This window comes from Oncorhynchus mykiss, chromosome 4 (genome assembly GCF_057628025.1).
Source record: "Oncorhynchus mykiss isolate SJ-2025 chromosome 4, ASM5762802v1, whole genome shotgun sequence".
NCBI classification, from domain to species: Eukaryota; Metazoa; Chordata; class Actinopteri; order Salmoniformes; family Salmonidae; genus Oncorhynchus; species Oncorhynchus mykiss.
In genome coordinates, this window is record NC_143025.1 from 86,022,501 (window position 1) to 86,047,770 (window position 25,270).

At 44.0% G+C, this 25,270-nt stretch overlaps 1 protein-coding gene across 16 annotated transcripts in view; it reads right to left on the minus strand.

The window, feature by feature from the left end:
• LOC110522572 (neurexin-3b) overlaps positions 1–25,270 on the minus strand; it is a 628,889-nt gene that overhangs the window by 561,483 nt on the left and 42,136 nt on the right. For 12 of the 16 annotated variants that reach the window (XR_016495480.1, XR_016495481.1, XR_016495482.1 and 9 more), the window contains exons 3-4: positions 21,492–21,509; positions 19,423–19,452 (exon numbers count right to left, since the gene is read on the minus strand). The exons of the other annotated variants lie outside the window; for them this stretch is intronic. Coding sequence is in view for 8 of the 12 variants with exons in the window: in XM_090233217.1 (XP_090089343.1) it covers positions 19,423–19,452; positions 21,492–21,509 (48 nt within the window). In the remaining 4 variants the exon portion in view is untranslated. The remainder of the gene's footprint in view (positions 1–19,422; positions 19,453–21,491; positions 21,510–25,270) is intronic. 16 annotated transcript variants of the gene reach the window in all.

The window sequence follows — 25,270 nt, forward strand, 5'->3', positions numbered from 1 at the left end:
TGGGTAGTGGGACAGAAGAGGAGAGTGGAGGATAGTGGGGACAGATGAGAGTGTGGTGGGTAGTGGGGACAGAAGAGGAGAGTGGAGGATAGTGGGACAGAAGATGAGAGTGGTGGGTAGTGGGGACAGAAGAGGAGAGTGGTGGGTAGTGGAGAGAGAAGAGGGAGAGTGGAGGGTAGGGGCAGGGGAGAGAGAAGAGGAGATTGGAGGGTAGTGGGGAGAGAAGAGGGCAACTCAGCCCACACTTCTACACAAGTTCCTACTTCCCCAGGAATAACCAGAGATGACAGGCTGACACTGGGGTGGCACAGACACTTATCCAGGGAAGTGCTTAACGCACCTGGGAGACAGCGCAGCAGAGTTCCCCTTAGGGTCAATGGGCCTCTAGATGAACACCGGAGGTAAAGATATGATGTGATGGTGATGTGATGACAAGAGAGAGATCGAGAGAGATCTATATTTTACGTACAGCGAGCTCTAATATCACTGAGAGGGATGTAGTGGGAAGATAAAGGGAGAGGAGGGAGAGAGGGGGTGGGTGGGGGAGGGAGGAGAGGGAGAGAGAAAGAAAGAAAGAGAATGGTATGCATGGCTGGTCTCATAATGCCATTCCTAGGTGAAATGAAGTAACCATTCAGGCACACAGCGCTATGGAGAAGAAGAGTAGATGAAGTATCTCTCTCGTCAACAAGTTATACAACAGAGTACAGCATTCCTCGCCTCTTTTCTCCTCTCATCTTCTTCTCTTCTCTCCTATTGTCTTCTCTTCTCTTGTCTTCTCTTCTCTTCTCTCCTCTTGTCTTCTTCTCTTCTCTTCTCTCCTCTTGTCTTCTCTTCTCTTCTCTCCTCTTGTCTTGTCTTCGCTCCTCTTGTCTCCTTTAATTTCTCCACTCCTCTCATCACCTCTCCTCTCATTTTTCCACTCCTCTCCTCTTCTCCTCTTCTCTCTCTCCTTTAATTTCTCCACTTATCTCCTCTCCTCTCTCATTTTTCCACTCCTCTCCTCTTCTCCTCTTCTCTCCTCTCATCTACTCTCCTCTTCTTCTCCCTCACCCTCTACTTTTCTCTCAGTGAGCCGTGTTAATGGCCCCATAAAATATCTGTTATAGCTGCATCACTGGAGAAGCACTATCACTAAACTGACTAAAGAACTGAAAATACAAATGCAGCTGTCATATTAGCTGCTACTGAAGCAGGCATAAACTGCTGTGATACAGTAATATTAGCTGCTACTGAAGCAGGCATAAACTGCTGTGATAGAGTAATATTAGCTGCTACTGAAGCAGGCATCAACTGCTGTGATAGAGTAATATTAGCTGCTACTGAAGCAGGCATCAACTGCTGTGATACGGTAATATTAGCTGCTACTGAAGCAGGCATCAACTGCTGTGATACGGTAATATTAGCTGCTACTGAAGCAGGCATCAACTGCTGTGATACGGTAATATTAGCTGCTACTGAAGCAGGCATCAACTGCTGTGATACGGTAATATTAGCTGCTACTGAAGCAGGCATCAACTGCTGTGATACAGTAATATTAGCTGCTACTGAAGCAGGCATCAACTGCTGTGATACAGTAATATGAGCTGCTACTGAAGCAGGCATCAAATTCAATTGTATTTGTCACTTGCGCCGAATACAACAGGTGTAGAGACCTTACAATACCTTAACCAACAATGCAGTTTTAAGAAAATACCTAAACATTTACAAAAGTAAGAGATAAGACAGTAAATAACAACAACGGGCTATGTACTGTATATATAGGGGGTATCGGTAGAGAGTCAATGTGCGGGGGCACCGGTGTCGAGGTAATTGAGGTAATATGTTCATGTAGGTAGAGTTATTAAAGTGACTATGCATAGATCAACCTCTGTGATACAGTAATATTGTGATTTAAAACACCTCTGAATGAAATTACTAAAAATGGAGACAGACAGAAGACCCGAGATACACATCCCGGCGCACACCAATGTTATTTTCTTATTTTCTCAGCCAGCGAGTAGCCAGCTACTCTGCACAGACGGCTGCACACCCTGTCTGGTGTTCATAGTGATCAGCAGTTGATTCTTTTCCCTGAGTCGGCGCACTTTGAGCACAACCACGTCGGATGGCTCTATTTGCATGTCATCTGCATAATGGCTCAGCTAGTGCAAGGGCATTTGCATGCTATGTGGAATGTTCCATTTCTCACCTAAGCCGGGGGTGTGGTATGTGGATTCCAGGGGTGCACAGTTAGTTAGTTGGTCAGTTGGTTAGTTGGTTAGTTACACTGTTTTTGCTCATCTCTCACTGGCGTTATGCATGGCTGTATGATTTATAATGTATGGTGGAATGTTTAAATATTCTGTATGAATGGGCTTGCGGTATGTTTACCAATATCAAATGCGTGAGCCACTGCATCCATACTTTCAATTTTTATGTTTGTACTTGCTATGATACAGTATACTTACACTAAGTAATCATTTTATTTTTTTTATAACTCTTCCTGATTGTTAAATCATTCCCTCTATGTGAGAAACAGACTAGCATAGCATGCTGGGAAAGGGTCATACAAGAGGCTTCAAAGGATAGAAAACCCCAGGACATGCCTGGTGCCCATATTGATGAGGTATGTCTCGCAGAGAGTCAAATGGAGACAAATGGATTTGGTTCAGTCAGTTCAGTCTGTCATCCCGATGAGCCCTTCACAGCTAGCTAGTTTAGTCAGTTGTCCTGATGAGCCCTTCACAGCTAGCTAGTTTAGTCAGTCGTCCTGATGAGCCCTTCACAGCTAGCTAGTTTAGTCAGTCGTCCTGATGAGCCCTTCACAGCTAGCTAGTTTAGTCAGTCGTCCTGAAGAGCCCTTCGCAGCTAGCTAGGTTAGTCAGTTGTCCTGATGAGCCCTTCACAGCTAGTTAGTTTAGTCAGTTGTCCAGATGAGCCCTTCACAGCTAGTTAGTTTAGTCAGTTGTCCTGATGAGCCCTTCACAGCTAGTTAGTTTAGTCAGTTGTCCTGATGAGCCCTTCACAGCTAGTTAGTTTATGCTGGCTAGCTGACAACAACAGTAGCGTGGTGCTAGTTAAAACTTGTAAAAGAAAGTTGTGTTTATTTAGATGGGCGGGGGGGGGGGGGGGTAACTTGTAATATTTGTCACCATCTGGAATCTGGATGTCACTGTGACATGCCCATTAGCTAACGTAACAAGAAGCCGGTGTGAATGACCAGTGCACTGGTGTTGTATCGAGGTTCTTCCCTCTGAGCAGCAGTTGCGTCACCAGGTAGCTGTATCATATGTCGCTGGTGGTAGCTAACGTGGCCAATTTGTTCCATCCAACGTGATTTCTAGTAGGATAGAAGCCTACACGAGAAAAAAACTTGGTATATTGGTAGAACCATCTGGATGTCACCGTGATAGAGTCTTCTGCTTCTCAAGTTTTTATTTAATTTGTATTATTTCACCTTTATTTAACCAGGTAGGCTAGTTGAGATGGGGAGAGTTTGTGCTGCAAGCCAGCAACAGGGCACAATGTCCTTCGGTCCCAAGTCCCGCTTGCCAAGCCCTGCTGTCCTGCAGTGACTTAAGGGAAAGGAGCTAGATAGTCTAGTCAATATCAGGTCTGTAAGGACAGGGATGTAGCTAGATAGTCTAGTCAATATCAGGTCTGTAAGGACAGGGATGTAGCTAGATAGTCTAGTCAATATCAGGTCTGTAAGGACAGGGATGTAGCTAGATAGTCTAGTCAATATCAGGTCTGTAAGGACAGGGATGTAGCTAGATAGTCTAGTCAATATCAGGTCTGTAAGGACAGGGATGTAGCTAGATAGTGTAGTCAATATCAGGTCTGTAAGGACAGGGATGTGGCTAGATAGTGTAGCCAATATCAGGTCTGTAAGGACAGGGATGCAGCTAGATAGTGTAGTCAATATCAGGTCTGTAAGGACAGGGATGTAGCTAGATAGTGTTTTCAATATCAGGTCTGTAAGGACAGGGATGTGGCTAGATAGTGTAGTTAATATCAGGTCTGTAAGGACAGGGATGTAGCTAGATAGTGTAGCCAATATCAGGCCAGGGTGACAACTAAAGCACATTTGTAATACCATAAAAACGTAATGATTCAAGTCCCAACTTCAGCGGACAAGTTGCAAATTCTTGCTGAAGTTTCTAGCCACAAGCATAAACTACATACATGTAGCTGTGGAGGACTCATCAGGATGACTCACTGAACTGACTGAGCCCAATCAAATCTGTTGGTTCCCACTCAACTCTCGTTGCGTGACATATACCATCAACTTTGGGCACCCAGACTGTCCGTATAGCCTGTCTCTTACCGTAGGAGCAAGGCAGGAAGTAATCTGTGCTGTGATTTGCTTATTCAACTGAACTGACAATACAAAAGAGACACATCAGTTAACATCTTTGAATTAACATTCTACATTGTCATGGAAATTATAGCATCACAAAACCAGGCAGCCATTGCAAGCGTACCCATGAGTGTACCCAGATAGAACTGCTTTATATCTATGTTAGTTAGTCAGTCAGTCAAATTGCCAGGGTTAGAGGTTCCAAACCTATTCTATTCATTCTATTTCTATGTGTGCATTGTGGGGGGTGTTGCCTAGGCAACCAAATACTAGTTTGCTTGTTTCAGCAAGGAGCAACAAAGATTCATCACATTGTTAAGAGTCCATGTTATGGCAGAAGAAGACTCAACCACACAAATTCCCAGCTGTCCCGTCTTCAGTCAGCTGTTCATTCCATTCAATGTATTATTATTAAAAAAACTGTTATTTTATTATCATAACGGTCTTTATCCATAACAGCCGGTTACACGGTTGTACTTCGAGTCAATATTCACGTAACAGTAAGGAATTCCACTCGACCATGGCCATGAATTGGTGAAATTAAACCCCATTTGTAACAAAACATGCCAAAAAAGCTGCTGTGTTGTTCAATGTACATGTTACCAGGTCAAAAATTCCAACCTATGGATCGCAACGCTCCCACGCAGGGAAATGGAGCCTGTGAGAAGAGCCCTGTGGCTTCAGGCTATTTGACGTGGGAGAGTGGGAAATGTTAAAAAAAAAAAGTTTTTAAAAAGTAAGGTGAATTCGGAAAGCATTCAGACCCCTTGACTTTTTCCACATGTTGTTACATTACAGCTTTCTAAAGTGGATTAAATTCAGCCTTCTAAAATAAAAAATAAAAGGTTTTAAGAAATTGTTGCAAATGTATAAAAAGAACTAAACTGACATATCACATTTACATAAGTATTCAGACCCTTTACTCAGTACTTTGTTGAAGCACCTTTGGCAGCGATCACAGCCTCGAGTCTTCTTTGGTATGACTCTACAAGCTTGGCACACCTGTATTTGGGGATTTTCTCCCATTCTTCTCTGCAGATCCTCTCAAGCTCTGTCAGGTTACATGGGGAGGGTTACTGCAATACAATTTTCAGGTTTCTCCAGAGATGTTTATTCTGATTCAAGTCCGGGCTCTGGCTGGGCCACTCAAGGACATTCAGAGACTTGTTCGGAAGCCACTCCTGCGTATTCTTGGCTGTGTGCTTAGGGTCGTTGTCCTGTTGGAATGTGAACCTTCACGCCTGTCTGAGTCCTGAGGTCGCTGGAGCAGTTGTTCATCAAGGATCTTTCTGTACTTTGCTCCATTCATCTTTCCCTTGATCCTGACTAGTCTCCCAGTCTCTGCCGCTGAAATCATTCCCACAGCATGATGCTGCCACCACCATGCTTCCCCATAGGGATGGTGCCAGGTTTCCTCCAGACATAACGCTCAGAATTCAAGCCAAAGAGTTCAATCTTGATTTCATCAGACCAGAGGATTTTGTTTGTCGTGGTCTTTGAGTCCTTTAGGTGCCTTTTGTCAAACTTCAAGCGGGCTGTCATGTGCCTTTTACTGAGGAGTGGCTTCCGTCTGGCCGATGACTGCTGCAGAGATGATTGTCCTTCTGGTTCTCCAATCTCCACAGAGGGACTCTGGAGTTCTGTCAGAGTGACCATCAGGTTATTGGTCACCTGGCTGCTAGCATCGCAGTGAAAAGGGGCATGAGGGAAACCCTACAATATTATGTTTTTCGAAGTAGTGGGAAAACTCTGGAGCAGCAATATTGAAAAGTAACATTTAGACATGTTGTACTTCCCTTACATGTAGTTTTGTAATTGACTAAAACAAGCAGACAACAAGAAAATTGCTTTTGAAAAGGGTCAATTATTTGTTGTGAGCCAACGGGGTATACTAGGGTAACCACGGGTTTATTTCCCAACGTGGGGGCAGTCTATCTAATACCGACTGAGACTATACAGTCATTGTGGCAGGTTCGTTTTGGGACTCTTGTGAATCTGTTCCCCAAACCAGAGTATTCAGAGACCTGGAGCATTCACAGACCCGGAGCATTCAGAGACCCGGAGCATTCAGAGACCCGGAGCATTCAGAGAGCAGGAGCAAGAAAATATATTTATTTATTTATTTAACCAGGCAAGTCAGTTAAGAACAAATTCTTATTTACAACGACAGACTACATCGGCCAAACCCGGACGACGCTGGGCCAATTGCGCGCTGCCCTATGGGACTCGCGATCACGACCGATTGTGATACAGCCTGGAATCAAACCAGGGTGTCTGTAGTGACGCCTCTAGCACTAAGATGCAGTGCTTTAGACCGCTGCGCCACTCGGGAGCCCAGTGAGCACCACTCAGCACCTATAGACCAGCTGTAACACAACAAGCGTTTACATAGCCTTATTTGCTGACTCATTATTACAATATGACATAACAGAGCGGTATGGTGTACAGCAAGGGTGTTCAACTCTTGAGGTACAAAGCCTGCTGGTTTTCTGTTCTACCTAATAATTTATTGCACACACGCCTGGTGTCCCAGGTCTAAATCATTGCTCTGGTTAGAGGGGAACAATGAAAAAAATGCAGTGGAACTGGCTTCCGAGGTCCAGAGTGGAGATTGAAGGGTGTACAATATGAACATTATTAAACTGAAAGGCTAAGTCAATGGAGAGGCAGCCATTTTGTGTTAACAGATTAAATGTTGTGTTTTGACACTGGCTAAACCAGCCACAGTAATGTGGTGCTGTAACAAGTCAAACAACAATGGTCAAATGTGACAGACGCAGATCCACTCCTCTTCCGGCTCTCACTCTATATATATATCCTCCTCTTCCTCCTTTCTCTCTCTCTCTCTCTTTATCTATCCCTCTCTGGGTTGCGTAACTGCTGACGCACTCATGATCCGTGGAAAAGAGGGAATCAGTTTTACTCAGTTGATCCCAGAGGTCAGGAGCGAGACAAGAGTATAGCGGGAGGAGAGGAGAGGGGAGGAGGAAAGGAGGAAAAACAGTACATGGGAAAAGCAAGGAAAAGGCAACTTCTCATCCTAGTGTTACTGTGGCTGGGAGCTGGCATTGGAGGATAACAGAGGAGGCAACAGACAGCAAGACATCATCAGGGCGGCAAGTAGCTTAGGGATTAAGAGCGTTGGGCCAGTAACCGAAAGGTCGCTGGTGCAAATCCCCAAGCCGGTAACGTGGAAATAAATGCCATGATCAAGACAGTTAACCCTCAACAGCAGCTGCTTCCTGGGTGCCAATGACATGGACATTGATTAAGACAGCCCCCCGCACCTCTCTGATTCAGGGGAGTTGGGTTAAATGTGGAAGACCCATTTCAGTTGCATGCATTCAGTTGTGCAATTGAATAGGTACCCTCCTTTCTTTCTTTCATCAGACAGACTGGCTCAACTACTGAGAGTACAGTACCCTAACCCTTGTTCCCCCAGAGATGAGAGAGGGTCGGGATGAGAAATTTAGAAAACCTCTGTCTTTGATGAGCAAAAAGAGACATACACCCTCAGCAGTCCGGTCGACCCAGTATTGATGCCTTCGTGCTCTGTTGAGAGAAGATAGAAAAGAGAGAGGGAGAAGACAGAGAGGGAAAGAGGTACACAAGCAATCATATAAGGGGCAGAGAGGGAATGGCAAAAGGAAAGAGAGAAAGATAATGACAGACAGACAGACAGACAGACAGACAGACAGACAGACAGACAGACAGACAGACAGACAGACAGACAGACAGACAGACAGACAGACAGAGTGAGAGTAAAGCTGTGTGAGCTGCAGCAGGACATTACAGTGCAGCAAGATAATTAGAGAGTGTGACTCAAGTTCCAGGACTAATCCCCCATGTGGAGAGGGATTAGACAAGAGAGCTCTCTCTCCCACACTCCAATAAACTCTATCCCCCTTTTTCTATCTGCATCTCACTCTGTGTTTCTCCCTCTCTAACCCTCTCCTCTGACTCTCACTCTTCCCTTCTCCCTCTAACTCCTAATCACCCCAATAGACCCAATCTCCTCAGGGTCTTATCCGACTGTCTTAGTACCTATAGAGAGTCCTCCCCAGGGTCGTATTCCACTGTCATAGTACCTCTAGAGAGTCCTCAGGTTCTTATCCCTGTCTTAGTACCTATAGAGAGTCCTCCTCAGGGTCTTATCCCACTATCTTAGTACTTCTAGAGAGTCCTCATGGTCTTATCCCACTGTCTTAGTACCTCTAGAGTCCTCCTACTTCTCCTCCTCTGCTTTTACAACATTCCAGGCTAGGCAGGGCTGGATAGGACCTCAGCCAGAAGGCTGCCTACTGATACACACAACCACTGTCGTGCTCTGGGGCAAGAGTCTTACACCAGATGCTCTAGTGGACATTGAGCTTTCTAAAGCAAATAGAAAGCTAGCTAATTTCCCCCAAACATAGGACACCCCTTAACATCGAACACCCCCCAACATCGGACAGCCCTCAACATCGGACACCCCCCAACATCGGACACCCCTCAACATCGGACACCCCCAACATCGGACACCCCCCAACATCGGACACCCCCCAACATCGGACACCCCTCAACATCGGACACCCCCCAACATCGGACACCCCCCAACATCGGACACCTAACATCGGACACCTAACGTTGGACACCTAACATCGGACACCTAACATCGGACACTCTATAGCAGTTAGAGGATTAAATCACCTCGAGCACAACATTTAAATGGACTGGAAAATAACTACATTTTGTGACTAAAGACCCTCTTCTAGCTAGCTGACTATCGATTACTAATCTACCAACTACTAACCTAAGTTAAGTTAGGTTATGAGAGATTTCAAAGAAGTTATATACACCACTGTTCAAAAGTTTGGCTCACTTTGAAATGTCCTTGTTTTTGAAAGAAAAGCTCATTTTTGGTCCATTAAAATAACATCAAATTGATCAGAAATACAGTGTAAAAATTGTTAACGTTGTAAATGACTATTGTAGCTGGAAACCGCAGATTTTTTATGGAAAATCAAAATAGGCTTACAGAGGCCCATTATCAGCAACCATCACTCATGTGTTCCAATGGCACCTTGTGTTAGCTAATCCAAATGTATCATTTTAAAAGGCTTAATGATCATTATAAAACCCTTTGCAATTATGTTAGCACAGCTGAAAACTGTTGTATTGATTAAAGAAGCAATAAAACTGCCCTTCTTTAGACTAGTTGAGTATCTGGAGCATCAGCATTTGTGGGTTAGATTACAGGCTCAAAATAGCCAGAAACAAAGAACTTTCTTCTGAAGCTTGTCAGTCTATTCTTGTTCTGAGAAATGAAGGCTATTCCATGTGAGAAATTGCCAAGAAACTGAAGATCTCGTACAACGTTGTGTACTACTCCCTTCTTAGAACAACGCGAACTGGCCCTAACCAGAATAGAAAGAGGAGTGGGAGGCCCCGGTGAACAACTGAGCAAGAGGACATGTACATTAGAGTGTCTAGTTTGAGAAACAAACACCTCACAAGTCCTCAACTGGCACCTTCATTAAATAGTACCCGCAAATCACCCGCCTCAACCTCAACGTCAAGAATAGCCTCACATGGAATAGCCTTCATTTCTCATTACAAGAATAGACTGACAAGTTTCAGAAGAATGTTATTTGTTTCTGACCATTTTGAGCCTGTAATCGAACCCACAAATGCTGATGCTCAGAGGAAAGCCCATAATATTGTCAGAGACTCCAGTCGCCCAAGTTATAGACTGTTTCCTCTGCTACCGCATGGCAAGTGGTACCGGAGCGCCAAATCTAAGACCAAAGGGCTCTTTAACAGCTTCTACCCCCCCCCCCCCCAGCCATAACACTGCTGAACAATTAATCAAATTTACACCGGACAATTTACATTGACCCCATCCTCCCTGTATCCCCGCAAACTGACTCGGTATCGGTGCCCCCGGTATATAGCTTCATTATTGTTATTCTTATTGTGTTACTTTTTATTATTACTTTTTGCTTTAGTCTACTTGGTAAATATTTTCTTAACTCTTCTTGAACTGCACTGTTGGTTAAGGGCTTGTAAGTAAGCATTTCACAGTAAAGTCTACACTTGTTGTATTCGGTGCATGTGACAAATAAAGTTTCATTTGATTGACTGCCATCAGGCTGTTGACATGTTACTAATCCTAACTGGAGCACAACTCTGGACCTCTATAATTTTTATAATAAATAAATACAGAATAAATAAATTAATATAGCTCCCAACGTTGATCAAAGCTCAGAATGCTTATATTCTTGATCTAGTTGAGTTCTAATTGCGCCTAACCCTTTGCAAACGAGTGGAATCATGAACAGTGTTTTTTTCAATATGTTTAACTACGTCTCCCAGATTTGCCTTTTTAGCAGCAGATTCACCACTCTCCCAAATGGCTAACTCTGCCCTCTTGAGGCACAGGCCCAAACAAAATACCCCAGCTTGCAGTCAGCTCAAGTAGGTAACGTCAGAGACGCTGCTGACAGTGTTTGCGAGATAAAAGACAAAAGGCAATTTTAAAACCGTCCCGCGACTCCTGCCATGTCAATAGAAATCCCCCCAAACAAACAAAAAAACGACTCTCTAAGAATGACTGCTCAACTGGCAAATAGTTGCTTATAGATATGTCAGTCAGGTGGCTAGCTGCTGGCAGAGAATTATATTTCTGGCTTGTATTACTTAGCCAACTAGAAGGATGAAGTAAGAAGCTAACGTTAAAGGGATACTTCAGGATTTTGGCAATGAGGCCCTTTATCTACAACCCTGGAGTCAGATAAACTGATGGACACCGTTTTTATGTCTCTGTGTCCATTATGAAGGAAGTTAGAGGTAGTTTTTCTAGCCAATGCTAAATAGCATTAGCGCAATGACTGGAAGTCTATGGGTATCAGTGATAGCGCAATGACTGGTAGTCTGTGGGTAACTCTAGTTAGTAATTGGGTAAAAAAAACTACCTCTAACTTCCTTCACTAGTTAGCAACTTCCTTAAATCTACATGCAGAGACATCTCTTTAAACAGAGCCTACCTCAGGAAACAAAACAAAAAATACACTACTAAATTAAGTAACTGCTTTACAGAGAGTAGGCTACTGAGACAGACAGTGATGTGGTAGCTCAGTGGTGCGACTGAGGCAGGCTGAAATGCATGCAGAAGGAAGCAGAGGAGATAGAGAGAGAAGAAGCAAGCAGAGAGAGGTTAGTACAGTGGTCCCCGAACTTGGGGTCGGGGTCCTATGTGGGGTTCCCATAGGAAATCTGTAGTAATCTCATCAAACAAGTTAGGAACTTTAAAAAACAAATATATACATTTCGAGATGAACATCTTCCTTATAGGTCGACATTAAAATACAAACACTGTATGTTTCGATATGAACATCTCCACAGGACCTATCCTCCTTATAGGCCGACATTAAAATACAACCACTGTATGTTTCGATATGAACACCTCCACAGGACCTATCCTCCTTATAGGCCGACATTAAAATACAACCACTGTATGTTTCGATATGAACACCTCCACAGGACCTATCTTCCTTATAGGTTGACATTAAAATACAACCACTGTATGTTTCGATATGAACACCTCCACAGGACCTATCCTCCTTAAAGGCCGACATTAAAATACAACCACTGTATGTTTCGATATAAACATCTTCCTTATAGGCCGACATTAAAATACAACCACTGTATGTTTCGATATGAACATCTCCCACAGGGCCTATCTTCCTTACAGGCTGACATTGAAATGCTATTAACAAACAAACAACGCAGTTCTAAAAATGTCAGATGTTTTCATTTCATCGCTGATGCTATGGGTCAGGGTCTCATATTTTCCCCATTTCTGGGTTATAGCATTACAATTGTATGGCTAATACGCGATGTGTTTGTAAATGGACTGAGGTGATTTAACCTACAGCAGCCAAGGTGATAATGGCTGGGGTCATTTTTGCTGTTCTCCAAATAGCATTTTAAAGCTGTCTCTGTCATGTTCTCTCTCTATCCTCTTTATCTCTCGACCCTCTATTTCTCTCTCTACCTTATCGTTCTCTCTACCCTATCTTTATCGCTCTACCCTCTATTTCTCTCTCTACCTTATCTTTCTCTCTATATCCTCTTAATCTCTCTACCCTCTATTTCTCTCTCTACCTTATCATTCTCTCTACCCTATCTTTATCGCTCTACCCTCTATTTCTCTCTCTACCTTATCTTTCTCTCTATATCCTCTTAATCTCTTTAACCTCTATTTCTCTCTCTACCTTATCATTCTCTCTACCCTATCTTTATTGCTCTACCCTCTATTTCTCTCTCTACCTTATCGTTCTCTCTACCCTCTATTTCTCTCTCTACCTTATCGTTCTCTCTAACCTGTCTTTATCGCTCTACCCTCTATTTCTCCCTCTACCTTATCTTTCTCTCTCTAGCCGCTCTAGGCACAATGTGTACACATATACTGCAGTTGTTAGGGAAATTATGTTAGAAATTATGTTAAATTCTCCCTGAGGTATTTCGGATTGGGAGTACAGTAACAGTAGATTACCCTGTTGTGTGAATTTGAACTGAATGGAACCATCCTCAGCATTCCGTGCTTAGTTCCTCTGATTATCTTCTATGACATCATCATTGTCTTGTGGTTTTATCCCTCTTTATTTCATTCTAGTCAGCATCCCCCATACCCCCACCCCATCCTCTCTTTCCCATCCAGTCCTTGCTAAGCCTTGATGAGCAGTCATCCCTACGTGAGCACACCGTTGTGAAATAAGGTGAACTAGGAAAGCAGCTGTCCACTGCAGTGGGATCCAGGATGCATAGATATACTATACTTTACTTCGGTAAAAGTGGAATGCCTATAGCAGTTTGGCAGTCAATGTATAGATGATATACTGTGAATTTGCTCAAAGCACTTTTAACCAATCATATCAGGTGACAAGTCAATGTGTACAGGATTTCCCTCAGAACAGAAAAAGGTTTTAATAAATTCATAATTAATCGTAATTCAACCCAAAATGTGTCAAGAGGCATTAGCACTGTACTGAATACATCACATGGTCCAGTATGAATTATGAAACAAGTCTTAAAAATCACTATGCACATAACTAGGGGTGTATCGTACACATATTACTAGGCCTTTCAGTAAGGGGACCTCAGATCTGTTCACACTGTGAACCGGAATGGATACATTAAAACACTAGGCCTATAGGCTCTACCTACGCTGCGTTGAATCCCTCTTGTGTAAATCTGAGCTGGGAAAAAAAACAGTTCAGGCTATTCCGTTAAAACAAGTAGAGCCTATGAGCACATTGTGATCAAAATTCAAATCTTAAATCGGCACATTTCAAAACTGTCCTTTTGTGAGGCACAGCCGGGAACTATTTATGTACAATGGCATGTGGTGGGGTCGATAACCAGGAGGATTCTCCATCATCGTTTAACCCTCCTGTTGTGTTTGTTTCATGTTGATTCATTCTGTGTTCCCGGTCCAAAATTACCGCCCCGTTTTAGCTGATTATAAATCCATAATAATGCATATATTATCACCTAATGTTGTGTTAGATCTTTTTATCAATTTAAGTTCTTGTGAACATTACAAGTTTTGAACTTCTATTTGCTATTTATGGTCTAAAGGCCTGAGCTCATACAGTAAAAAAAACATAATGTATGGATTATTCTGACTATAACATATAGATTAACCCTAACCCATATAGACATATTGTGCTCTTTATCACAGAATACTTTGAGTCAAAGTTTAACAAGGACTCTCCTCCTCATCAGTGTCATGGTTAAATATATGATCAAGAGCCTCACATACAGTATATCGTTTGGTCATTGTGCTGCCACAGAATGAATTGTGAGCAAGGCCTTAAAAAATATGTATATACCAGAGCTGTGAGGAAGGTTTTGGTGTATATATTAGTGAAACAATGTTGCGATTGTTTGTGAGAATGCCAACAGGTATTGGGGAAAGGTTCCCGTGGGGAACCTTCTAATTGATTAATTTAAGGATTAATGTTTGGGATAGGTTTAATTAAGCTCAGGCATTTATTCTGAATGATTAAATTAAGGATTAAGGTTTGGGATAGGTTTAATTAAGCTCAGGCATTAATTCTGATTGGTTAAGTTAAGGATCTTGAGATAGGGTTAAAACATCCATTAGTTAAGACTGGCCTTGCTAACTCATTGTGGATGGATGGCACAGTCGTCAACACATCCAGCTCCCACTCCATAGAACATGGGTTCAATCCCATTGTGTGCTTCCAAACTTCTTATACAACATTTAGTATGGTGCATCCGTCCTCCATTATGTCCCACTGCTAATGGCTCAGTGAAGAAGGTAGCACTGTCATTGAGACAACTCCTACATTCAAACCACATGTACATTTCTCTTTCATTTCCTCTCACACACAAACCTTCACACATACACACATAGCAGCACAGTGGCAGTGTGTAGAACTGGCCCTCTCACACATTCAGTAGAGTAGAGTAAAGATTAATAGAGTAGGGTACAGTAGAGTACAGATTAGTAGAGTAGGGTACAGTAGAGTACAGATTAGTAGAGTAGGGTACAGTAGAGTATAGATTAGCAGAGTAGGGTACAGTAGAGTATAGATTAGTAGAGTAGGGTACAGTAGAGTACAGATTAGTAGAGTAGAGTACAGTAGAGTACAGATTAGTAGAGTAGAGATCAGTAGAGTAGAGATCAGTAGAGTAGGGTACAGTAGAGTAGAGATTAGTAGAGTAGAGATCAGTAGAGTATGGTACAGTAGAGTGTAAAGTAGAGATTAGTAGATTAGAGATTAGTAGAGTAGGGATCAGTAGAGTAGAGATCAGTAGAGTAGGGTACAGTAGAGTAGAGATTAGTAGAGTAGAGATCAGTAGAGTATGGTACAGTAGAGTATAGATTAGTAGAGTAGAGATTAGTAGATTAGAGATTAGTAGAGTAGGGTACAGTAGAGTAGAGATTAGTAGAGTAGAGATCAGTAGAGTAGGGTACAGTAGAGTAGAGATTAGTAGAGTAGAGATCAGTAGAGTACGGTACAGTAGAGTATAGATTAGTAGAGTAGAGATTAGTAGATTAGAGATTAGTAGAGTAGGGTACAGTAGAGTAGAGATCAGTTGAGTAGGGTACAGTAGAGTAGAGATTAGTAGAGTAGAGATCAGTAGAGTACGGTACAGTAGAGTATAGATTAGTAGAGTAGAGATTAGTAGATTAGAGATTAGTAGAGTAGGGTACAGTAGAGTAGAGATTAGTAGAGTAGGGTACAGTAGAGTACAGATTAGTAGAGTAGAGATTAGTAGAGTAGAGATCAGTAGAGTAGTGTACAGTAGAGTAGAGATTAGTAGAGTAGAGATTAGTAGAGTAGAGATCAGCAGAGTAGTGTACAATAGAGTAGAGATTAGTAGAGTAGAGATCAGCAGAGTAGAGATTAGTAGAGTATAGATCAGTAGAGTAGTGTACAGTAGAGTATAGATTAGTAGAGTAGAGTAGAGATTAGTAGAGTAGAGATCAGCAGAGTAGTGTACAGTAGAGTAGAGATTAGTAGAGTAGAGATCAGCAGAGTAGTGTACAGTAGAGTAGACATCAGTAGAGTATTAATAGGGAAAAGAGAGCTGTACCTTTGTTTCTACCTATAGATACGAAGAACAGGGGTTCCACCGAGGAAGAGGGGGAGAGTGGCGTTCCGAGTTGAGAGGCACAGGAGGGGAGGTGAGGGTAGGAAGGAGTTGAGAGGCACAGGAGGGGAGGTGAGGGTAGGAAGGAGTTGAGAGGCGCAGGAGGGGAGGTGAGGGTAGGAAAGAGTTGAGAGGCACAGGAGGGGAGGTGAGGGTAGAAAAGAGTTGAGAGGCACAGGAGGGGAGGTGAGGGTAGGAAAGAGTGGAGAGGCACAGGAGGGGAGGTGAGGGTAGGAAAGAGTGGAGAGGCACAGGAGGGGAGGTGAGGGTAGGAAAGAGTGGAGAGGCACAGGAGGGGAGGTGAGGGTAGGAAAGAGTTAAGAGGAGGCAGAAAAATAGGAGAGAATGGAAGGTTGAAGTAGCGTTAACATAGAAAGGACGAGGTAACAACTAGCAAGTCATGCCAAGCTTCACGAAACATGCAAACAGATCATGTGCCAGGCTGGAAGATGCAGTGCATTCCCATGGAACAAACACACACACACACACACACTTTCTGCCTCTCCATGCTACATATATGAAACATAGCAGGCTCCCTTCACGTTCCCCTTAGTGCTCTCATGTCCAGGGCCAAGTCACATTGACCCTGGACAAACTGGATTAACTGCATCATGATGGGATCATCTTCTCCCCATCCACATATTATCATGTACAGTAATATCAGACTGGAGTAGCAGCCTGTATATTATCATGTACAGTAATATCAGACTGGAGCAGCAGCCTGTATAGTCTCATGTACAGTAATATCAGAGTGGAGCAGGAGCCTGTATATTATCATGTACAGTAATATCAGACTGGAGCAGCAGCCTGTATAGTCTCATGTACAGTAATATCAGACTGGAGCAGCAGCCTGTATAGTCTCATGTACAGTAATATCAGACTGGAGCAGCAGCCTGTATAGTCTCATGTACAGTAATATCAGACTGGAGCAGCAGCCTGTATATTTAATTACATTAATATGAGAATGGAGCAAGACCCTGTATATTTAATTACAGTAATATCAGAGTGGAGCAGGACCCTGTATATTTAATTACAGTAGCATCAGAGTGGAGCAGGACCCTGTATATTTAATTACAGTAGCATCAGAGTTGAGCAGGACCCTGTATATTTAATTACAGTAGCATCAGAGTTGAGCAGGACCCTGTATATTTAATTACAGTAATATCATATTGGACCAGGAGCCTGTATGTGTCATGTGCCACTGACTGCAACCCTGCTTATACAAATATGAGTCGTGATGCTGACAAGGACGTGGGGATTGTGGGATTAATATAGCGCCTGGGTCTGTGTTGGTGCACAGTGGGAAGGGAAGTGTTCTGTTACATGGAGTAGTGTAGACTCATTTTACAGGAATTACGGAAGAGTCCTGTTACAGTGGGTAGTATAGAGTCATTTTATGGGGGTAGGGAGGAGTCCTGTTACAGTGGGTAGTATAGAGTCATTTTATGGGGGTAGGTCCTGTTACAGTAGGTAGTATAGAGTCATTTTATGGGGGTAGGGAAGAGTCCTGTTACAGTGGGTAGTATAGAGTCATTTTATGGGGGTAGGTCCTGTTACAGTAGGTAGTATAGAGTCATTTTATGGGGGTAGGGAAGAGTCCTGTTACAGTGGGTAGTATACAGTCATTTTATGGGGGTAGGGAAGAGTCCTGTTACAGTGGGTAGTATAGAGTCATTTTATGGGGGTAGGGAAGAGTCCTGTTACAGTAGGTAGTATAGAGTCATTTTATGGGGGTAGGGAAGAGTCCTGTTACAGTGGGTAGTATAGAGTCATTTTATGGGGGTAGGGAAGAGACCTGTTACAGTGGGTAGTATAGAGTCATTTTATGGGGGTAGGGAAGAGTCCTGTTACAGTAGGTAGTATAGAGTCATTGTATGGGGGTAGGGAAGAGTCCTGTTACAGTAGGTAGTATAGAGTCATTTTATGGGGGTAGGTAGGAGTCCTGTTACAGTAGGTAGTATAGAGTCATTTTATGGGGGTAGGGAGGAGTCATGTTACAGTGGGTAGAATAGAGTCATTTTATGGGGGTAGGGAAGAGACCTGTTACAGTAGGTAGTATAGAGTCATTTTATGGGGGTAGGGGAGAGTCATGTTACAGTGTGTAGGGGAGAGTCATGTTATGGGTAGGGGAGAGTCCTGTTATGGGTGGGAAAGAGTCATGTTACAGGAGGTATTGTAGAGTCCTGTTACAGGGGGTAGTGAAGAGTCCTGTTACAGTAGGTAGTGTAGAGTCCTGTTACAGGGGGTAGTGAAGAGTCCTGTTACAGTAGGTAGTGTAGAGTCCTGTTACAGGGGGTAGTGAAGAGTCCTGTTACAGTAGGTAGTGTAGAGTCCTGTTACAGGAGGTGTTGTAGAGTCCTGTTACAGGAGGTGGTGAAGAGTCCTGTTACAGGGGGTAGGGTAGAGTCCTGTTTACAGGAGGTAGTGAAGAGTCCTGTTACAGGGGGTAGTGAAGAGTCCTGTTACAGGGGGTAGTGTAGAGTCCTGTTACAGGGGGTAGGGTAGAGTCCTGTTTACAGGAGGTAGTGAAGAGTCCTGTTACAGGGGGTAGGGAAGAGTCCTGTTTACAGGAGGTAGTGAAGAGTCCTGTTACAGGAGGTGTTGTAGAGTCCTGTTACAGGGGGTAGTGTAGAGTCATGTTACAGGGGGTAGGGTAGAGTCCTGTTACAGGAGGTAGTGAAGTGTCCTGCTACAGGGGGTAGGGGGGAGTCCTGTTACAGGGGGTAGTGAAGAGTCCTGTTACAGTAGGTAGTGTAGAGTCCTGTTACAGGAGGTGTTGTAGAGTCCTGTTACAGGAGGTAGTGAAGAGTCCTGTTACAGGGGGTAGTGAAGAGTCCTGTTACAGGGGGTAGTGTAGAGTCCTGTTACAGGGGGTAGGGTAGAGTCCTGTTTACAGGAGGTAGTGAAGAGTCCTGTTACAGGGGGTAGTTTAGAGTCCTGTTACAGGGGGTAGTGTAGAGTCCTGTTACAGGGGGTAGGGTAGAGTCCTGTTTACAGGAGGTAGTGAAGAGTCCTGTTACAGGGGGTAGGGAAGAGTCCTGTTACAGGAGGTGTTGTAGAGTCCTGTTACAGGGGGTAGTGTAGAGTCATGTTACAAGGGGTAGGGTAGAGTCCTGTTTACAGGAGGTAGTGAAGAGTCCTGTTACAGGAGGTAGTGAAGTGTCCTGTTACAGGGGGTAGGGTAGAGTGCTGTTTACAGGGGGTAGTGTAGAGTCCTGTTTACAGGGGGTAGTGTAGAGTCCTGTTACAGGGGGTAGGGAAGAGTCCTGTTACCGGACTCATCCTCCCCCTGCAGTAATATGATGACAGCAGAACACACTGGCAGGTAGCGGCAGCACACAGGAACACACACTTGGGACCCCCAAACCAGGTGATGACATGAGTGAAAAAGAGAGAAAAGAAGAGAGGCGTACCTGACTCAGATGCCTTCAGATGTGAGAAGCCTTGAGGGAGAAGAAGGATAGATGGAGAGATAGAGTATAAGGACACCACCACACCAACACAGCTGTTATAGTGTGATTAGGCACACTTTGCTATAAGGCAAAGCATGGTTATCAACACCAAAAGCTTTCGGCATGGCTGTCTGCATGGAAAAGCTTAATGTTTAGAATAAAAACTGTCAGAAGCATCAAGTACCACTACGCTGCTAAAATACTGATCATATTGATTTCTGTGGGCCTATTGATATAACAGTTTCTATTTGCAATTTCAGTTATTATTATTCACATGGATATACAGTGCCTTGCGAAAGTATTCGTTCCCCTTGAACTTTGCGACCTTTTGCCACATTTCAGGCTTCAAACATAAAGATATAAAACAGTATTTTTGTTGTGAAGAATCAACAACAAGTGGGACACAATCATGAAGTGGAACGACATTTATTGGATATTTCAAACTTTTTTAACAAATCAAAAACTGAAAAATTGGGCGTGCAAAATTATTCAGCCAACTTAAGTTAATACTTTGTAGCGCCACCTTTTGCTGCGATTACAGCTGTAAGTCGCTTGGGGTATGTCTCTATCAGTTTTGCACATCGAGAGACTGAATTTTTTTTCCCATTCCTCCTTGCAAAACAGCTCGAGCTCAGTGAGGTTGGATGGAGAGCATTTGTGAACAGCAGTTTTCAGTTCTTTCCACAGATTCTCGATTGGATTCAGGTCTGGACTTTGACTTGGCCATTCTAACACCTGGATATGTTTAATTTTTGAACCATTCCATTGTAGATTTTGCTTTATGTTTTGGATCATTGTCTTGTTGGAAGACAAATCTCCGTCCCAGTCTCAGGTCTTTTGCAGACTCCATCAGGTTTTCTTCCAGAATGGTCCTGTATTTGGCTCCATCCATCTTCCCCTCAATTTTAACCATCTTCCCTGTCCCTGCTGAAGAAAAGCAGGCCCAAACCATGATGCTGCCACCACCATGTTTGACAGTCGGGATGGTGTGTTCAGATGTGTTGCTTTTACGCCAAACATAACATTTTGCATGGTTGCCAAAAAGTTCAATTTTGGTTTCATCTGACCAGAGCACCTTCTTCCACATGTTTGGTGTGTCTCCCAGGTGGCTTGTGGCAAACTTTAAACGACACTTTTTATGGATATCTTTAAGAAATGGCTTTCTTCTTGCCACTCTTCCATAAAGGCCAGATTTGTGCAATATACGACTGATTGTTGTCCTATGGACAGAGTCTCCCACCTCAGCTGTAGATCTCTGCAGTTCATCCAGAGTGATCATGGGCCTCTTGGCTGCATCTCTGATCAGTCTTCTCCTTGTATGAGCTGAAAGTTTATAGGGACGGCCAGGTCTTGGTAGATTTGCAGTGGTCTGATACTCCTTCCATTTCAATATTATCGCTTGCACAGTGCTCCTTGGGATGTTTAAAGCTTGGGAAATCTTTTTGTATCCAAATCCGGCTTTAAACTTCTTCACAACAGTATCTCGGACCTGCCTGGTGTGTTCCTTGTTCTTCATGATGCTCTCTGCGCTTTTAACGGACCTCTGAGACTATCACAGTGCAGGTGCATTTATACGGAGACTTGATTACACACAGGTGGATTGTATTTATCATTATTAGTCATTTAGGTCAACATTGGATCATTCAGAGATCCTCACTGAACTTCTGGAGAGAGTTTGCTGCACTGAAAGTAAAGGGGCTGAATAATTTTGCACGCCCAATTTTTCAGTTTTTGATTTGTTAAAAAAGTTTGAAATATCCAATAAATGTCGTTCCACTTCATGATTGTGTCCCACTTGTTGTTGATTCTTCACAAAAAAATACAGTTTTATATCTTTATGTTTGAAGCCTGAAATGTGGCAAAAGGTCGCAAAGTTCAAGGGGGCCGAATACTTTCGCAAGGCACTGTATGTCTTACATTCATATTTTCTACGTATAGCCTAAAAGCTAGTAGTATCTGTCGAAAATAAACTCCATCTGAAAGTGTGTCCTTTATGAACTCGTGACCCTTGTCCTCAGAACAGAACTCACCTGGTTTCCTCTGAACGGCTGATGAAAAGTTAGCAGTGTCGAGGAAAGAAAAGGAAAGAAAAGGAACAGAGATGTCTAGCGTTAGCATAGAGTACAGTCACACTGCTTAGGCTTGCATGCTGTCAATCACGCAAAAAAATAAATATCTAACTACACAACTAAAGCATTACTTCTCCGTCACCATGTGAAGGACTAGAGGTGACCCTGCACATGCTTGTTTTAAAATAACGTTTAAAACCCTGTGGAGAAAGGAGCATCCTTCCTATCATTTCAGGGAACCAAACTGTACATTATAAAATCATCAATTCATCTGATTCATTGTATTACCCAAACAACTCTTTCACATAGTAGCAAATATTCCATTAGAGACATAATATTACGCATCATGTCCACCACCGTGTTCCCTTATACACTAGTTAGAGTTAAGATACACAAATCTCAGTTGCCTTAGAGGGCCTGATGTGGATTTATGATGCTGTGAGGTTTGTGGCTCTCTCAAAACCCCCTGGACCCATTATCTAGACAACCCCCCCCCCCCACCAACCCCCAGACTTCTCTGCCGACTCAAATCCTCTCCACACACCAACTTCAACACCTCCTCTGGCTTCTCATTGGCTTATAGGAATGCACACTGTTTACTCCATTAGGGGTTCAGACTGGTTAATAAAACCGACAACTCAACACCCAGAAAAAGTGTAGTAACGAATTGAATTTACACAAATGAAGTAACTTCGCAACAGGAAGCCATGTATTCTCTTATGTCTATATATATATTGCAGCTGTCCATGGCTATCTCTGCATAACCACAAGACATCACAACCCTGGTCGGCCGGCCGGCTGGTGCTGTGTGTGTGTGTGTGTGTGTGTGTGTGTGTGTGTGTGTGTGTGTGTGTGTGTGTGTGTGAGTGTGTGAGTGTGAGTGTGTGAGTGTGAGTGTGTGTCAGTGTGTGTGCGCGCACGCACTTGTGTGTGTGATTGTGTGTAGCTGGAATGGTTGTAAAAGCTAAACGCTGACAAATTCCTTTAATCAGCCCCTGAGAGCAACAAGTAGTAGGAAATGAAACAGATCTTAATTAAAAAAGGACTGTATTAGACGTTTAAAGTGCCAGGCTAATACGCCATATCAGATATTAATTTGACTCAAAGCAATTACCGCTAGCTGCCGCGGTTTGATCTCTGGCCAGCCAGCTGCACTTGGAGGCCATTCAAATCACACCCAACCAATGTGTGGAAAGATGGTGATAACTGGGTCATTCCACAAATTAGGTGCATTTTGAGTAGTGCAACTTTGTGAGAATGGGGGAAAAAATGCTTTATTTCACAACATTTTTACATTGTCATAAAGAGCACATGTTCAACTGAATAAAAAACATGTTTTCCCATCTCAAGAGGCTACATAAAAAAAATGAAAATACTATAGTAAGTGCCTATTAAGTGCCAAATAAAGTAACAGGGTTGACCGTAACAGGGTTGACTTTAACAGGGTTGACCGTAACAGGGTTGACCGTAACAGGATTGACCGTAACAGGGTTGACTTTAACAGGGTTGACCGTAACAGGGTTGACCATAACAGGGTTGACCGTAACAGGGTTGACCATAACAGGGTTGACCTTAACAGGGTTGACTTTAACAGGGTTGACCGTAACAGGGTTGACTTTAACAGGGTTGACCGTAACAGGGTTGACTTTAACAGGGTTGACCGTAACAGGATTGACCGTAACAGGGTTGACTTTAACAGGGTTGACCGTAACAGGGTTGACCATAACAGGGTTGACCGTAACAGGGTTGACCATAACAGGGTTGACCATAACAGGGTTGACCGTAACAGGGTTGACCTTAACAGGGTTGACTTTAACAGGGTTGACCGTAACAGGATTGACCGTAACAGGGTTGACTTTAACAGGGTTGACCGTAACAGGGTTGACCATAACAGGGTTGACCGTAACAGGGTTGACCATAACAGGGTTGACCATAACAGGGTTGACCGTAACAGGGTTGACCGTAACAGGGTTGACTTTAACAGGGTTGACCATAACAGGGTTGACTTTAACAGGGTTGACCGTAACAGGGTTGACTTTAACAAGGTTGACCGTAACAGGGTTGACCATAACAGGGTTGACCGTAACAGGGTTGACCATAACAGGGTTGACCGTAACAGGGTTGACCTTAACAGGGTTGACCTTAACAGGGTTGACCGTAACAGGATTGACCTTAACAGGGTTGACCTTAACAGGGTTGACCTTAACAGGGAGAAGGGAGAAGGAGGGGAGAAGGGAGAAGGAGGGGAGAAGAGAGAAGGGGGGGAGAAGGGAGAAGGAGGGGAGAAGGGAGAAGGAAGGGAGAAGGAGGGAGAAGGGGAAGGGAGAAGGGAGAAGGAGGGGAGAAGGGAGAAGGAGGGGAGAAGGAAGGGAGAAGGAAGGGAGAAGGGAGAAGGAGGGGAGAAGGGAGAAGGAGGGGAGAAGTGGAAGGGAGAGGGGAGAAGGAAGGGAGAAGGAGGGGAGAAGGGAGAAGGAGGGGAGAAGGGAAAGGTAGAAGGAGGGGAGAAGGGAGAAGGAGGGGAGAAGGAGGGGAGAAGGGAAAGGGAGAAGGAAGAAGGAGGGGAGAAGGAAGGGAGAAGGAGGGGAGAAGGGAGAAGGAGGGGAGAAGGAGGGGAGAAGGGAGAAGGAGGTGAGAAGGGAGAAGGAGGGGAGAAGGAAGGGAGAAGGAAGGGAGAAGGGAGAAGGAGGGGAGAAGGAGGGTAGAAGGGAGAAGGAGGGGAGAAGGGAAAGGGAGAAGGGAGAAGGAGGTGAGAAGGGAGAAGGAGGGGAGAAGGAGGGGAGAAGGGAGAAGGAGGGGAGAAGGAGGGGATAAGGGAGAAGGAGGGGAGAAGGGAGAAGGAGGGGAGAAGGAGGGGAGAAGGGAGAAGGAGGGGAGAAGGAGGGGATAAGGGAGAAGGAGGGGATAAGGGAGAAGGAGGGGAGAAGGGAGAAGGAGGGGAGAAGGAGGGGAGAAGGGAGAAGGAGGGGAGAAGGAGGGGATAAGGGAGAAGGAGGGGAGAAGGGAGAAGGAGGGGAGAAGGGAAAGGGAGAAGGGAGAAGGAGGTGAGAAGGGAGAAGGAGGGGAGAAGGAGGGGAGAAGGGAGAAGGAGGGGAGAAGGAGGGGATAAGGGAGAAGGAGGGGATAAGGGAGAAGGAGGGGAGAAGGGAGAAGGAGGGGAGAAGGAGGGGAGAAGGGAGAAGGATGGGAGAAGGTTGGAATACAAATACAGATACAACTTTTCTCCTTTCTGTCATGTGGCTGGCTGCAGTGTCCAGAACAAGCCAATGGACAGCAGATAGAATAACATGTGGTTTCCATGTAATCCTTTTCCTGCTCCATTTGACCAGCCACAGCATGCATCACCATCCTCCATCCCTGCCCGTGCAAATCCTAACATCACTTTCAGGCTTGGACACAGACACAAGTGCCCTCTGAGCTCTGACTGTGTTGGAATTAGGCGCATGCAAAGACACACAGACACAAGCGCACTCACACGAAACATGTGAACGCACACACACACACACACACACACACACACACACACACACACACACACACACACACACACACACACTCACACTCACACTCACACGTCCTCCCTCTTTTCCCCCTGACCTATTTTCATAGTAATATTATTGAAACGGTCATTTTTCCATGTATGTTTATTAATCCCCAAAGCTAAGCTTGCAAGAATCGTTTCAGCACGTGTTTAAGATTTTACTAGCCTTCAATTACTAGTGTTTTCTCAGGCAATGACATGC